The sequence below is a fragment of the Vulpes vulpes genome, chromosome 11 (genome assembly GCF_048418805.1).
Source record: "Vulpes vulpes isolate BD-2025 chromosome 11, VulVul3, whole genome shotgun sequence".
NCBI classification, from domain to species: Eukaryota; Metazoa; Chordata; class Mammalia; order Carnivora; family Canidae; genus Vulpes; species Vulpes vulpes.
In genome coordinates this window covers 1,756,574-1,773,341 of record NC_132790.1, presented here as the reverse complement: position 1 = coordinate 1,773,341, position 16,768 = coordinate 1,756,574, and the positions used below count along the sequence as shown (strand labels likewise).

The window sequence follows — 16,768 nt, the reverse complement described above, 5'->3', positions numbered from 1 at the left end:
TCATGATTTCAGGACACGTGGTCGAGCCCTGTAACCAGGCTCTGCACCAGGCGTGGAGTCTGCTTGAGAGTCTCGCTCTCCCTCTGCCCCTTCCCTGCTGCTCTAACTCCCTCTCTCACTAAAAGAAATAAATAAAATCTTTACAATAAATAAACGAATAAATACACACACACACACACACACACACACATCTACCCTTTAACTCTAGTCAAATTCTTTCTCTTTAACGCTACCTTTTCTGATGACCCCGGTCCTCAGGGAGGCCTTTTTCTGGAATGATTCATTTACCCTCTTCATTTAGCGCTTATTTCTACCTAGGAAGTATTCTCTGTCCTACAAGGTAGGCCTCCCCAGTGCCCCCAAGACGCCAGGCTTCTAGCTGGCAAGGACCATACATTATGGCTCTTGTTTCAGAGATCCAAGCCCAAAACCGTCTGCGCTAACGTCATCCAGTCTGTATGAGCCTATGTGTGTTTGTGTATTGTGTCATATGGAGCAAAGAGGTTTTCAAATATCACTGCTGGAACATCAGGTGGTGAATTCTAAAGATATGAAAATACAGGGAGAGCAAAACAATACTCACAGCTCTTTTAGGCTAGGAAGGGCTTTAATAGCCTGAGGAAATTCCCCCAAGTTGTTATAATTCAAGTCCCTAGAAAAAAAGTGGGGGAAACATATTAGAACACTGAAGAGCAGTCACAATTTTTAAGGCATTTGGTATGAATGTATTCCTTAAAAAAACACATCCTCTGCAGGGTAGTCTCTCCTTCCCAACCATAGTGCCATTTCAAACTCTGTGGTTTAACTTGCACCTTCTCTTAGAATTCTGAATAGAAAAAAAGAATCATAATTCATCATTCATGATAGTTTTGAGTTAATTTCACAAGGTCAAGGAATTCCCAATCACACATGGCTGGTGCATTAAATAAGCCAATCTGAATGGCATTTCTCAGGAAAGTTACCATAAAACAAAATCTATGGAATATCCATTTCTAAATGAATATTTAGAACTTTGGTCTGAAACCAAAGTTTCTGTTTGGGGTTCAGAGTGGCTTCCTGAAATTCTAGCATGAGGGCAGAGGACCTCAGCCCTCCTATCGGGTGGATGACCTGACAGAAGTACGAACAAGGGGAAGGTCGATAATGGCTCCACAGCACTATCGCCGTGAAGTAGGTTATAAAATGTTGAAAACGTTACATTAATTAGCACAGAGAAAAGCTACAATGATCTGTACTAAAAAGTCTTAATTCTGAGGGTTTAAGTTTTCATTTCTTTTATAACCTTAAGAGAATGTTGGCCTATGATTATCATGGTCGATTTCAGAATGAGAGTAACATAAAATCAAAAGTCCAGCTCTTGAGGGACCTATTTTATTTTCCTTTTCTACATAGGAAGAGAAGTGGCAAATACAAATTCAGCCGGGAAGAAGAGTCTCCATGGCAATATAATTGGAAGAGTATACGCGGTCCAGCATCCGAAGATCCATCTGGTCTTCTGTTACGCTGACATTTACATACTTAGTAAAGGATAACTGAGCTTGGAATTATCTTCTTCAAGAACTTCCACCTTCATATATCCACTGGTGTTCACTATCCTTCCGTGGTTTAGACAGGAAAGTAGATTAATAAGGAACTAAAAGATTCTACGTCTTCTCGTTAACTGACAGCTAACCAGAACGTTCACCTAAACAAAATATTACAAACGCTGAGCATTCCAATCAAATGTCATTAACCCAGCTAACGGGGACATATTCTGACTTACTTACTATACCACAATAGCAAATCCTATAAATCTTCTAATGAAGACAACTAAAATAAGCTAAAACAACAAAAATAAAGAAGCCTCCTCTTAATTACACATAGCTGTCCGATGCCTTTGGCTCAAACGGTGGTGCAATGTACAATTCAAATACTTTAATAGGAACAACAATAAAAGTATCCTAATGGAAAGCTTTACTTCATTTAGCATACAAGAAAGCAGAGAAAATATTCAAACCCAGGGTTAATAACTAGGTAAGATTTTTTTCCCAGAATTAATTTTATAAGGTTCAGTGTTCCAAAACTGAACCTCAGTCTCTCATATATTTTAACAAAACTAACATTTTTTTAGAAAGTAGACAGACATCCCAACAGAGTGAGCTGCTTTTGACATGTAATTTTGAAAGAAATACCAAGTTCAAACTGGTGCAACATTTTTAACCATGCGTGAGACTAGTATTCCTAATCGTGTTACTTGATGGCAAGATTTTAATCACGTATTAAAGCCAATTAATAAAAAAAACAAAAAAGCCAATTAATAGTGAGCCAAACACAAGACCATCATTTTCCCCTTTTCTGAAACAAAATACAAAAGTGCATCACCCATATCACAATGTAACCACCTGAAACAGGAATCAACTTACAAGGTCTCCAGGTTATCTAGTCCATCGAAACAGTGCTGACCCAGGTTTTTAATTTTATTGTTATGAAGATGCCTATGGAAAAAAAGCATCGAGGTGACTTTTACATCAACCAGTAGCAACTACGATAATATTTTTTAAGCCTAAATAGCCTCTTAAAGGAACCACGTAGGTAGCATTTCAACCCTTGACCGGTGGAAACAGCAAATAGCACCTCTCTTGACACTGCTGCACAGACTCGCCTCGCCGAACACAGAATGCCAAAGAAGAGGGAAAGCATCTCTGGCAGGAAAATGGTACACACATTGAAGATTCTCTAATATTTACCCATACCAGAACCAAAGCTCTGATGAGCCTTTCATGATCTAAAGTGAAATTCTGGCGAGCTCCCCTTGGGAGGAGGTGGGAAGTAGCAGGAGGGAGCGCATCGCCTCCCACCACTGACAGCCAGTGTCAGATTCTAAAAGAAATGCCGTTTTTTAAAGTCCACGTTTTCAAAGATGAAAAACACAGAGAATCATATATATTCTTTGAACAGACGAGTTGGTCGAAACCTGAAATACCACTGAAGCTTCTCTTCTGTGAGCGCCTCTAACAACGCGGCTCCTCCTCACGCCGAGAACATCGCTGGTCCGTAAGTAAAAGCTGTCCCAGCATTTGCTAAACGTCCCCATTTCTCCTTATGGTTACAAAAGGCCACGTGGTTTAGAACAATTCAACAGTGAGCAGACGTTGGTTTTTTAATTAGCTTACCTTGTATTTTTAAGACGTCAGCAAGTTTAATTTTGTAAAAAAGAAAAAGCAACTCCCCCAGACCAAGTATCTCTTCAACAGCACCGTCAAAGGTGAGGTGCTTTCATGATAATGTGTCACGAGAAATCTGTGCCTGCCCCCCCCAATATACGGTGTTTAAGGGGGTGATACTTACAGAACCACCAGGCTCGAGAGGTTGGTAAACGCATAGTCGGGGATGCTCGAGATTTTGTTGAGAGCCAGGGTGAGGGCCTGCAGGGTGGGCAGGTTGCTGAGAGGATGCACAGGCACCTCCGTCAAGCTGTTGTCGTCCAGCCACAGGTGTCGTAACTGAGCGAGCCCCTCAAAACTGTCCTCGGGGACTGAGGTAATATGGTTGGCATCTAGACGCCTGACAGAGACAGAAACAACCTCGTTCGAGAACGGATTCTTTTTTTTTTTTTTTTTTTTTTTTTATGATAGGCACACAGTGAGAGAGAGAGAGAGGCAGAGACACAGGCAGAGGGAGAAGCAGGCTCCATGCACCAGGAGCCCGACGTGGGATTCGATCCCGGGTCTTCAGGATCGCGCCCTGGGCCAAAGGCAGGCGCCAAACTGCTGCGCCACCCAGGGATCCCCTCGAGAACGGATTCTAGCAGCACGAGCCAAGGCCCACACACCTCCCAGTTTCCAAAACAGAAGGGAGTTACAAAAATGACCAGAGTCGTGGCATTCCTTCTTTCTTCAATTTCTCTAGAAAGTCTCATAAAATTGAGCCGCTTTTTCGAGACCACAGTGTGGAAGTCTGTTCTTTCCCTTCTTACATAACAAAGGGATGAATGCAAATCTCAATCTTTCGAGAATCTCTGGCTAAACTAACTTTATAGTAAAATGAGGTTTCTTAAACAAAAAAAAAAAAAAAAAAAGGAAGAAAATTCTCAAGAAGGCCAAGCTAGAATTTCATGTTTTGGAATCTATTTCAATCAAAAGTACAGGAGAAGAAAAAAAAAAGAAGAAAAGAAAAGAAAAGAAAAGAAAAGAAAAGAAAAGAAAAGAAAAGAAAAGAAAAGAAAGAAAAGAAAAGAAAAGAAAAGAAAGAAAAGAAAAGAAAGAAAAGAAAAGAAAAGAAAAGAAAAGAAAAGAAAAGAAAAAAGAGAAGAGAAGAGAAGAGAAGAGAAGAGAAGAGAAGAGAAGAAAGAGAAGAAAAGAGAAAAGAAAGAAAGAAAAGAAGGAAGGAAGGGAGGGAAGGAAGGAAGGAAGGAAGGAGAAGAAGACGAAGACAAAGATGAAGACGAAGAAGAAGAAGAAGAAAAAGAAAGAAGAAAGAAAGAAAGAAAGAAAGAAAGAAAGAAAGAAAGAAGAAAATAACGAAGGAAGGAAGGAAGGAAAGGAAGGAAGGAGGGAAGGAAAGAAAGAAAAGAGAAAGGAAGAAAGAGAAAAAGGAAGAAAGAAAAAAACCTAAGCTGAGTAAACAAGCTATTATACTTAAAATTTTACATCACAACCAATATCTGACATTAAATTTAATTGCTATTTTGACTTGGTACCAAAGGGGGGGAAAAACAAGGAAATATTTACCCCCCAAAAAATGTTTACAGCAATAAATCATTTCAAGAGATTTTTAATGATCCTTCCTGCCACCAACCAAGTTAAAACTGTAAGTGTCATGTCCTGGTCAAATAACCTTCTCTCCTCTCTTAGCACTAAGTTCAAAATTAACAGTTACTAAGAAAAGAACAAACCGTCCACAGGAAAAACTCAACAGCTCCCTCCGATCGATGTCATTTTGGCCTTAGGGCTTCTTTTAATTCTCCCAAAATTCTAGAATGAAAGACACCTTGCCAATAGGATTACTCAAACTTAAAAAATTAAGTCTCCATCTAAAAACCTGGGAAAATTCTGTCCCGAGTGTTGCTGGCCGCACCACGAGGCGTCATCGTTGGGATGATCGCTCCCTGACACGGGGACAACCTGACGGTAATATGCTGAAGGACAGACAGTGTGGCCGGGCTAATGCCAGCCGTCTGCGCGAATCCCTTGCTGACACAGCTTCACCACTTAGACTCCTACCTTCCAGGCGTGGACCCCCTTGGAGAAAATCAGGGAACACGAAAAACGTGAAAAGTCCAATGACAGCCTGCTTTTAAAGACATGGATTGCGGCAGCTGTCGAGTTCAGGAATTTCGGACTTTGAGAGGGCCGCCTGTCCTCCCGATTCCGGCCGCCTCGGCTCGCGCCTGCCATGTAATTGCCCCTTTCCCCTGCGGGCAAATGCTGCGCCCGGCTCCCAACCACCTGCTCCCGGCCCGGATTAGCGGGGGTTAAGGACCCTTGGTCCTGGTGAGGATCTGATGGTAGCTGCTTTTTGATAAAGTCGAGATAAGCACTAGAGAGTAACAGGGCAGGGAACTGAGCAGCTGCCGTAAGAATCCCTTTAGAAACAGGCATTTTCCGTCCTGTTTATTCCTTAGAGCCTCTCGCACCAACCCCGGAGAAGAGACAGGCATCGTCGACATACAGACGCGCAGTCCTGGCTGTGGAGCGGCTTAGGAGATGGGCTGTAATGGGTAGAGAGCATTCTCTCTCCCCCTCTCTGTCTCTGTCTCACACACACACACACACACACACACACACACTTCACAACCTTCAGGAGTTTCCACTTAGGGGAAGAGAGACACTGGACATATAGTCATATAATCAACCATATAATGTAACTACATAGTTAATGCAATTACATTCCACTTGTCGTTAATTTAAGCTTCTGCACTTTATTCAAAGCCTCTAACCTGAGCATCTTGTCAGGCACAAAAGATTAAAAAAATGGTCAATTCAGACATGAGGCCTGTCCCTCACGAGATGGGCATTCCAATGGAGAATGGCCCACAAAAGTGACTACAGAATGCCTATGGAGCGCTATGAAATAAATAAACAGGATCCCTGGGTGGTGCAGCGGTTTGGCGCCTGCCTTTGGCCCAGGGCACGATCCTGGAGACCCGGGATCGAATCCCACATCGGGCTCCCGGTGCATGGAGCCTGCTTCTCCCTCTGCCTGTGTTGTCTCTGCCTCTCTCTCTCTCTCTCTCTCTCTCTCTCTCTCTCTCTGTGACTATCATAAATAAGTAAACAAAAATTAAAAAAAAAGAAATAAATAAACAGGGTCCCGAGATAGACTCACAAGGCTATTACTAGGGGGGAGGGTAGCTCCTTCAAATGCACTGGTCAGGAAAAGCATCTCTAAGAAGGAGCTACTCCAACTGCAACCCAGAGGGCAGAGACTCCGCAGAAACCAGTGGGCTGTGGTCCCAGCAAGTCCCAGAAGGTCAGCGTGACGCAAACACACGAGGAAGGTGTGGAGGGTCCAGGGCAGACCTAGCTGGGGGTGCAAATGGGGACCAAGTCATATAGACCCCGTGAGGCCAGGCAAGGGACTTGGATTGTATCTTAATTGTACAAATGGAAGTGTCTTTCCAGTTTCTCAGCATTGGAGCAGCTTAAAAGTTTGAACTGCCTATGCCGTGGTATTGGTGATCACGTGCATTCCTATTCAACAGGATAAGGAGCAAGGCTCACCGCCTTTCGCATACAACACTCCACCGGAACGAAGCCCTAAAGGGAGAGAGGGCTTCAATTCAGTGGAGTGCCAAAACACTACACTTTCATTAAGACGTGGTAAAGTCTTGTAAGGAGGGCCATCCCCACCCTTCCAGCCTGACTTCAGTATTCGGTACACCATTTACCCTCCTGCAGGACACTGTGCCATGTGCCGCTGTAGAAAGAGATGGCCTTGGCTCAGGGCAAGACACCCACGCAGGTTCTGAGCTCAGATAGCAAGGAAACTATCTCCTGTGCAAGACAGTGATATAACAGCCCATGCACTGGCACAATTTCCTCTGTGCTAAAAACATCCCCAAATTGTAAAGTTGCATCTAAGGAAGAATTCTGGGAAAATGAGGCACGTAAATAAGGAGCTAAGTGAGGTAAAGGATGGGTGGTGACCCCGTGGTCAAGCCTTACACCTAAATCCACATGCGGATGTTGGGGGCACACTCATAAATGTAAAGAGTCGGGGCAGCCCGGGTGGCTCAGCCGTTTAGCGCCTGCCTTCAGCCCAGGGTGTGATCCTGGAGACCCGGGATCGAGTCCCACGTCAGGCTCCCTGCATGGAGCCTGATTCTCCCTCTGCCTGTGTCTCCGCCTCTCTCTCTCTCCCTGTGTGTCTCTTGTGAATAAATAAAATTTTTTTAAAAAATGTAGTCTGCGGCTCCACCAAGATCAGTGTTTCACAGAGACACCGTCAGAATCAGGACTTTGTACCCATGACCTGATATTTAATATTCATCCTAAGAGACAAAAAACACTGCCACTGATTCACGAGATGCACAGCAGCAGCAGCAGCAGGTATCTCACCGGTCGGGAGGTGACGTGGGCCGGTCCCCTGGCAGCAGAGAACGATTACTGAAGTGTACCTCAGGTGTTAAAGGGTTAACATTGCCCTAACTGAATTCCCTTACCATTTCTGTCTCTAAAATGTGCTTCTATTCCCTATTCTCAAAAGCCTGTTTCTTATCCTACCAAGACTCACACGCTTTTTTTTTTTCGTGCCTTAAATGAAGTGACAAGTCCATATGCAGATTTTGCGGACGAATGTCTGTTACCAACATCCATCCTGTGTCATCAAGAGTTTTCCCTTTTCCCCTCAACGTCTAACTTAGGTATAGAGTGGTGTATTTTGTTACCGGTTTCAAGTACAAATTGTCAGGATAACACGTTATTGTGGAAAACCTAGGAACTTCAGTCCTTGAAATCCTCCTTTCCCGCTCAATGTACGGGTAACCTAACTTAAGGGGCAAAAAAACAAATCCGGTGGAGCCAATCTGGACACGCTTACACAGCGTGCTCCGCAGGCCCTTTGCACGAGCTCCACCAGCTCCCTTTGAGGTTTCCTGGTGCTGGTCGTGCGCAAGCACCTCGGGTCGGTTTCAGCCCTGCGACCTTTGCTCCCTGAAAGCGCTGCTTGGAACCACAAGGAAATCTTTCATGTAATTCGGGTCTGAAGATCAGATTTGCAAACTGAACTCGAGGGCCGATAAGACTGTTTGACACCATGACAAAATTTCAATTGTATCTGACTTGACTGCTACACCCACTAAGCTAACAAACCCGAGTGCGTTTCCTTCTTGGGTGAAACAGGTCTGACACGGCTCCCTGTGTTTCTGATGCAGATAAAGGTCCCCGTGCCCCCCCTTTTTTTAAAATAGTTTGCTTTGACTCCTCTCCACCTCTACCCCTCTCCCAATTTTGGAGAGAATTTAAACCACGCAATTCACTCAACGAGTGATGCGCACAACGTGCTTTTTAAAAATATTACAGGGAGAAAACTACTGTGAAAAGCACTTCAAGATCATCTCCACGATCAACAAATGTCACGTGGACTTTAACGCGCTTCTCATCCACAATCTACTTGTATGTTTTCCTGGTAGTTTTTCTGTTCTAAAACTCAGAGATTTTTAGCTTTGCCTTTCTCAGCCTTCCAAACCAGGCCAAACGAGCGAATATTTTGATCCTTTAGTCTTGGGAAATAAGAACAATTCTGCATGAAGTTCTTGAAGTGAAATGAACTCTGAAGAAGCACAAGAAAATGACTATTTGAAACATCTAATGAATTCAGGTCTGAGGGGGTAGGATGGTTCCCTCTGGGTACATGTGTCCAAGGTCACAAAGTGTGTAGAGGTGACAAAGTCCCATGTCTCAACGGATTCACTGAAGGAGTCTCCGCAGAGTCTACGCACATGGTTACGGCAAATAACAAATCCTACGCTCCGTAACTTGGCATTGTGGCAAAATTAGCGACTTAATATATTTGTGCCTTTAATTAAACTTCTATTGAAACTTGAAATTAAATGGTGAATCCCTTGGATATTCCTTTTTGATGACATTAGATACATTTTAAAGTTTGACCTTTACAGCGTAGGATATGTTTTATTGGCACATATGTTTTTAAAAGGTTTACTTATTTGAGAGAGAGAGAGAGAGCAAGCAGGGGAGGGGAGAGGGACAGGGAGAGATTCTCCAGCACACTGCCCTGAGCTTGGAACCCAACACAGGACTGGACCTCATGACCCCCAGATCATGACCGGAGCCAAAATCAAGGGTCAGACGCGCAATCAACTGAGCCCCTCAGGCACCCTGTATTAGTACACATTTTAATTTCACATTCATTTCTCATCAACCAGGAGATTATCTAATCTAAATGATAAGGTCGTCTAATTTCCAGTGATGTGTTTTGGGGGGGGGGGGGGTTAAAAATGGTTTTATATCAGCAAGCAGATGAGACAAGCAGTTCAAACATTTTCAATCAAATCTTCTACTACAGGCGTTTCCTATAAAAGCCTACATTCGAAGTTATTTCAAAGGGCAAAGGGCAATAGAAAGAAAGACGTGGGCAGCCCAGGTGGCCCAGCGGTTTAGCGCCACCTTCGGCCCAGGGCATGATCCTGGAGACCTGGGATCCAGTCCCATGTCAGGCTCCTTGCATGGAGCCTGCTTCTCCCTCTGCCTGGGTCTCTGCCTCTTTCTCTCTGTGTGTCTCTTATGAATAAATAAATAAGGCCTAAAAAAAAAAAAAAGAATAGTACATAGGGCAGCAGTATACTTTTAAAAAAAAAAAAGACGTATGGGGCAGATTAGATTACACGACTACATGATATAGTTAAAATCTAATTGTGTAACCCAGAACGTATACGTGTGAACTAAATTTTGTTTTATATCAGAGTGATTCCATGTACATAAGAATTACCTGGGGAAATTTTTTTAAATATAGTTTCCTAGGTCCTACCTTTAAAGAGAAAATACCATTACATCGAGGAGATGGTGTAGGGGCCTGCATTTTAACAGAAGCTGGTACTTCCGATGCAAGTGGACAAAGTGCCACACTTTGAGAAACTACGCCTTCCTCCCGCTGTACCTGGACTCGGGACATGCGCCGATGCAGCGTACGCGGGCGTTCCTTACTCTGGTACAATGACAGGCTAACTAACCAAGCTCCTCGTTTAAAAGAATACTTTTCCAAAGAAATAAAAACAAATTAATGAATACTTTTTCGTTACTTTCAGCCATCCCCGTCACCTGGTTATATAAATTGGATAAACTAATAACCAAAAGGAAGCACCAATAAAATATTTCATTATTATCATCAGTAGATGCCACACGTCAGATATTGCTGTAAGTGTTGTTCGTGCAAGTAACGAACACACTACTGTATGGAGAACTTTAGGTAACTTGCACAACCTCCCACAGCTAGCAAGTGGCAAAGTGGAGATCCAAACCCAGACAAGCCCGATAAAGATGCTAATGGCTTTTCTTAATCTTGGCAGAAAACGAACTGCAATCCCCACGTGCATCAGTTCAGCGCTCCTCACTCTCTTCTATTAAGATGCCCCTGGAGACAGAGGGGTTGGGTCTTCTAGTCCCAAACATGAGAAAAACTATAAAGTTGTAGCCCTAACAACACTAGCTTATAATATTCATTCTAGTCATTAAGAAATGTTGGTTTAATATAAAAACAGTTGCTTCTTCAAAGTCTTCCATGGATGTTGCATGGCCGCTGGGACGCCACTGCTGCCTACTGGATCGCCCCACTGGAGGGGGAAGGGAGGGGTGGGGTACGGGTATCAGAACAGCGGGAGCAGCGATCACTGTTCTCGGATCATGTACCTACATACATACGGGAAACGATGCAAAAAAGAACAAAGTGAAGTGCTATATGAAAAAGCGTTTAGGAAAAAAATAAAAATAAAATGAATAAAATAAATAAAAAGGAGAAAAAGCGTTTAGGGCGCCTGTGTGGCCCAGTCAGTTGAGCGTCTGACTCTTGATGTCTGCTCAGGTCATGATCTCCGGGTCATGGAACCGAGCCCCGTGTAGGGCTCTGGGCTCAGCAGAGTCTCCCTAGGCTCGCTCGCTGTCTCTCTCCCTCCCTCTGCCCTTGACCCCGCTCACTCTCACCTGCTTGCACGCATGCTCTCTCCCTAAAAAAAAAAAATCTTAAAAGAAAAAAAAAAAAAGCTTTTGAAATGAATGAAAACCAAGCTTTTGAACATGGTAAAAACCAAAAGTTAAAATCTTGAACACTCCACATAAAACCAAACCCTCTTCAAAAAGAAAAACTTGGGAAGAAGGCAGTGCAAGAGATTAAGTCACCATGTCCAAAGTGAGTGCAAGGCCCACGGATGGGGAATTATAATGAGTTGGTTCTGATTATCGGGGCTGCCCAAAACAGAAATGTCTCTGTGGCTGTTGGCGTTTCCCGACCATCACGGCACAAGACGCTTAGACCTTCTGTACACACGTAACTCTGGTTCTGGAGGGGTGGGGATCCCCGGCCATGCACAAGCTCCGGGGATCGTACCTGGCGGTGTATGCTGGTAACATCTCTCCCAGCACCTGAGACGAGAGGGGGTCAACGGAACCACGTCCTTGTCCCTCACCAAATGGCATTTTGATAGCAGCACCTGGCCATCCCCAGTTTCATCCCAGATGAGAGAATAAATCTCCCCTTTTCCTGGGACTGCACTTCTTTTTATCGTTAGCAACCAGAGGGGTCTACTGATGATTTAAGAACGCAGAAAACCAAAAAAGCTTACTTACAAAGACTGCAAAGCACTCAGTCCTCGAATGGCTTCACTGGGTACTGTTTTCAACTGATTGTTCTGCAGGGTTCTGGAAGGAAATTTTTGGTTAGTGAATAACAAGCAATTGTTACTATTTTTTTTTTATTAGAAGAATTCAGAGCCCTTTCGATCCAAAAAAATATTTCCAAAGGCAGGAAAGGAGGAGAGGTCAAGGCGGAAAGCACCCAAGGAAAGAGAAGTGCAAAAAAAGCAAGAAGCATTTGCTATAAAGCCCGCGATGAAACCGAAGCCGCTCTCCCAAGCCATCTCTGGACACAGACCTACTGGTAATACACGTTTCCAGGGATCTTTCACTCTCAGGAACTAAGGCACCCTAATTAATATTCATCACCCTAGGGACGGTTAAGGTTAATTAGGAAGTGTAACAAGTTAACTGAGAGGTAGAACAAGCAAACCGGCTGGAGTCCCTAGTGCCTTTTCAAGCTGGAATAAAGCAGAGCCCAGAAACACGGGCATTAGGTAAAGCCAATTTTTCCAAGAAGACTGCAGACCCTGAGCTCTTAGGGAGCAGCAGACACGTCCTTAGTGAATGGAGGGCCCGGAGCAGAAAAAGAGCTTCAACTGTATGTAACGGTTAGAGAGAAGAGAGGCATTTACTGGTACTGAAAATGAGGTCGTCACTGCTGTTGTCTAAGCCACTTCTAGTCATACTAATACAGTGACTGCTTGACAGCAATCACGACCACAGAACGGAAGGGTAAAAGCCACAGAACTCACCGAACCAGAGAGGTCCAGTGACTTGCAGAGGATTGCCCAGCAAGGTAGTGGCCGTCAGTTCACCTGTTCATCTGCCATGATCCAAACCCCTACCCACTGCCGGGAATTTATTTCCTGGTCCCTCACAGACTCTGTAAATTACAGACGTCTTAATTCCTTTTGGCTTTAAAAAAGGATTTTAACATTTCGAGCTTTTGTAAGCCTTTTTCCCTTTGGGGTCAGCTAATTCAAAGTTCTTACAGCTATCCGGTAAGTACAAACAGCTCTACCAGTAAAGCTTAAATATGATTTTGATTCAATCCATTAGCCCCACAAAAAGCCTAATACATTCAACTGTAATGCACTGAAGGTCAGAACACCTATTATTTAGAGTTTTAACTTTTGTTATCTAGACCCAAGGTTGCCTAAATCAGCCCTCGCCTCCCACACTACCCATTGGCCACTCCTTAAATCTTTTAATCCTGAACTAAAAGAAACTGTGCTTACCCTAGCTCCAAGCATGTTGACTATGCAAAAAGAAAATACACAGCCAGCTGTGAAACTCTAAAATTGCATTACTTACAGAACTTTGAGTTCTTTCAACCCAGACAAGGCCTTTGGGTGGATAAAAGAAAGGTCGTTGCCAGCCAATCGTCTAGGGGGAAAAAAGTAGCAAGAAAAAAAAATTGTAATTCAGGCTCTTAAAATTCAGAACTCACAATAAACTAATCTGTGATTAAAGCTCTATGTTAAACATTTCTCAAGTCTGTCTGACATTCAACATGGACTTAAACCTTTGCTAAAGCGATCCCAAGATTCTCCCAATGAGATAAATGTCTCTAGAATTTTCTTTTTTTTAACTCCCAATACAATAATTCAAACAGGCACATTTTTATTCTGGTGAGGTCAAGCAAGCCAAAACACATTAAACCAAATTAAGTTTGCTATTCATGGTCACTCTCTGCAGCTTGCAGTGTTTTCCAAGTGCCTCATAAATACAGGCCACTGGTCAGCAGGCAGGAGTGTTTATACAGATCAGAGCAAACCAGTCTGTTAAGGAGGAATGCCTCCCGGAGGCAAGTCGGCCTGTTATCTCTCCATTACCAAGGGCGGCGTACTCTGTGCAAAAGGGAAGCGAAAAGTGAAAGTCACTATAAGCAGGACTTTCCAAGCAAAGGCATATATGTGTGTGTATAAGATTCTCCCAAGGAGATAAATGTCTCTGGAATTTTTTCTTTTAACTCCCACCACAATAATGCAAACAGGCACATTCGGGGGGGGGGGGGTGGTGCACCCGTGTGTATGCACACACAGACGTGTATGTATGTACGGGGTGTTTTTGAGAAAGGTTTCCCTAAAGAAATTCTAAAGTGACAAATGTAACGGGGAGTAAGGGTGAGTAAGGAAAAGACCAGAATTCTTGGGGTCCTTCTGTAAGACAGTCTGAGCCCACAGTTCCTGTCGCGCCCCACTTCCCAGGCACACAGAAACGGGAGGAGAAGCTGCACAGGACTTTAGGGACAAGGAGCGGGACGTAAGGCAGGCGCTCGAGTGAGTAACCTGTACACAGGTGGGCTGGAGGGAGGTCTCCAAGCCGGACTTAGGAACAAGGGCCGTGTGCCTGGACATTAAGCATAGGACCCCCCTCCCCTGTCCCCCAACATGGCCTGGTTTCACCAGGGGCACTTCCCCCCGCAACAGGTTTTGTATCTGTAAGTTGCTTTTTTTTTTTAATTTTTTTTAATTTATTTATGAGAGAGAGAGAGAGAGAGAGAGAGAGAGAGGCAGAGACACAGGCAGAGGGAGAAGCAAGCTCCATGCACCGGGAGCTCGACGTGGGATTCGATCCCGGGTCTCCAGGATCGCGCCCTGGGCCAAAGGCAGGTGCCAAACCGCTGTGCCACCCAGGGATCCCTGTAAGTTGCTTTTTTTTAAAGCGCTCTCCCTCCCTGTGCCCTAGGATCACGTGGTCAAGTCCTAGTAATCCCTCCTTTATTTTTTTTTTAATTTCTTTTTATTGGACTTCGATTTGCCAACATATAGCACAACACCCAGTGCTCATCCCATCAAGTGCCCCCCTCAGTGCCCATCACCCAGTCACCCCACCCCCCACCCACCTCCCCTTCCACCGCCCCTTGTTCGAGTCCCAGAGTTAGGAGTCTCTAATCCCTCCTTTAAAGGTTCCGTTTTCATCCCTCCCTCTCCTCCCTGCAAGCAGCCTGCACCTCGAGCCGCCTTCATCGAGTCACTCGTTCACTGAAAAGTTTCGTTCGTTCATCAACAAACATGAGTGTCTACTAAGCACCAGGGGTACGACATGCCCCTCCTCGACCTCTGGTCCCCCTCGCCTTCCAATCCACCTCTCTAGTACTCCCTGATTTTAGGGACACAAGAAACACTCCTTCATTTGAAGTCACTGAGGCCTGAAACTACTTTTTAGACACGTTATTTTCTCTAGAACTCTTTGTCCCAGTTAAAATGCAAATAGCCCCGGCAAGGACACCGCTTGATCCTTACCCGCCTTACCGTAGGGATGTGGCCTGAAGGTGTGTGTTGGGCAACAGGCGGTGCCGGTGCGGGTGCAGAACCAGGGGACTCAGAAACCAAGAGTGACTACGTGAAATTACTTCTTCGGTAGCAAGGATCACGACACTGGCTTCTCAGGCAGCACCACGGGTGTCGCACAGGGTCGACCTGAACTAAATTCCTCCTAAAAAGCCCTCTCGGCACACACCGGGCACCCTCATACCTTTCAAGGCTTCCCAAGATCCAGACTCAAAATAGCTTACTTTGTACCATCAGGCTCTCGGCCTTTTACCTCCCAAGGTTCACCATGTGTAAAGAGAGAGACTGAAAAAGAGTCTTAATAGCTCCTGAAGGTTAAAAATATTTAAAGTGATTTGTCCTCAGCAACCCTCCTGGTTCTAGCCCAGCCAGCGCCACCGCTGGTCTTCCCGGGCGTCACCTCCCAACCTCACCTTCGCTCCTCCAATACCCGACTCCAGCGTTACTGCCCGCGAAGACGTCAGTTTCCGTGAACACGCGTCACCTATGCAGACCCCCAGAACTCGTAAACACAGGCTACATGCTCCTGGTTGTTTCTTGCACATGGGCCTTTTAGGTCAAGCACAAGCAGTGCCCAGATCGGGGCATGCATCTCACACTTGTGTTACTACCCACCAACACGTCAACTCATTAGTCAGAAACCGTTTTCTGAGAATTTTCCCCATTGAAAATACTCGCCATTCCCATGCCACAGCCCCCGGCCCTCACTGTCTACCCTAATGCACACTTGGTGCAAGCTCTCTCTCTATCTGAGATATAGAAGAGGCCTTTCTGTATCTCAGATTTACTAATTAAGATTCAATTAAGGATGCTCATGCCGTAAAGGGAATATTTAAAAGATCACATTTCTGGGGGCCTGGGTGGCTCAGTCGGCTGAGCATCTGCCTCCGGTTCAGGCATATCTGGGGTCCTGGGAGCCCGCTTCTCCCTCTGCCCTTCCTCCCTGCTTGTGATCTCCCTCTCTCTCTCAAATAAATAAATAAAATCTTTAAATAAGTAAAAAAATAATAATAAAAGATCACATTTCAAAAAAAAAAAAATCACATCGTACCATACGGGCCGTAGCCTTCTTTCCCCGCAGGGCTGCAGGTAATCATGTGACTATGGCTGCTGCCCGGGTTATCTCAAAGATCTGCCTTAAACAGCTCGAGTCTGGGGCACCCGGCTGGCTCCGTCAGTAGAGCATACGATTCTTGATCTCGGGGTTGTAAGTTCAAGCCCCGTGTTGGCTGTAGAGATTATACTCAAAAATAAAATCTTAAAAAAAAAAAAAAGGCAGGGGGAGGGGTGGCACACGGCGGGCCCAGCTGGAAGCACAGGAGACTACTGATCTCAGGGCTGTAAGTTTGAGCCCCGCCAAACACTGCATGCAGAGATTACTTAAATATAATTTTTTTAAAAGATCAAAAACAGAAAAGCTCAGGTCCAGTAAAAGACAAACACCATAAACAGACTGACGTTGTTACAGGATTCGTGATTTTTCTAACATTAGTTTTTAATGTCCCCGAATCTATGAGCTTTCCTTGAGCTCCATCTATTACACTAGGGCCGCATGAGAGAGTTTTTTAAAAAATAACAAGGGAAGTGGCAAAATGCAGAGCACCTGATTACCTTTACTTGTCAACAAAAAAGACTGTTTACCACCTCAGCCAAGGTCCTTGCTCCCTCTTCCCAAATCCCTGCCCC

At 44.6% G+C, this 16,768-nt stretch overlaps 1 protein-coding gene across 1 annotated transcript in view; it reads right to left on the bottom strand.

Moving 5' to 3' along the window:
- LGR4 (leucine rich repeat containing G protein-coupled receptor 4) overlaps positions 1-16,768 on the bottom strand; it is a 101,002-nt gene that overhangs the window by 14,433 nt on the left and 69,801 nt on the right. The window contains exons 3-7 of the mRNA XM_072725365.1: positions 13,101-13,172; positions 11,778-11,849; positions 3,328-3,543; positions 2,403-2,474; positions 584-652 (exon numbers count right to left, since the gene is read on the bottom strand). Of these exons, the coding sequence (XP_072581466.1) occupies positions 584-652; positions 2,403-2,474; positions 3,328-3,543; positions 11,778-11,849; positions 13,101-13,172 (501 nt within the window). The remainder of the gene's footprint in view (positions 1-583; positions 653-2,402; positions 2,475-3,327; positions 3,544-11,777; positions 11,850-13,100; positions 13,173-16,768) is intronic.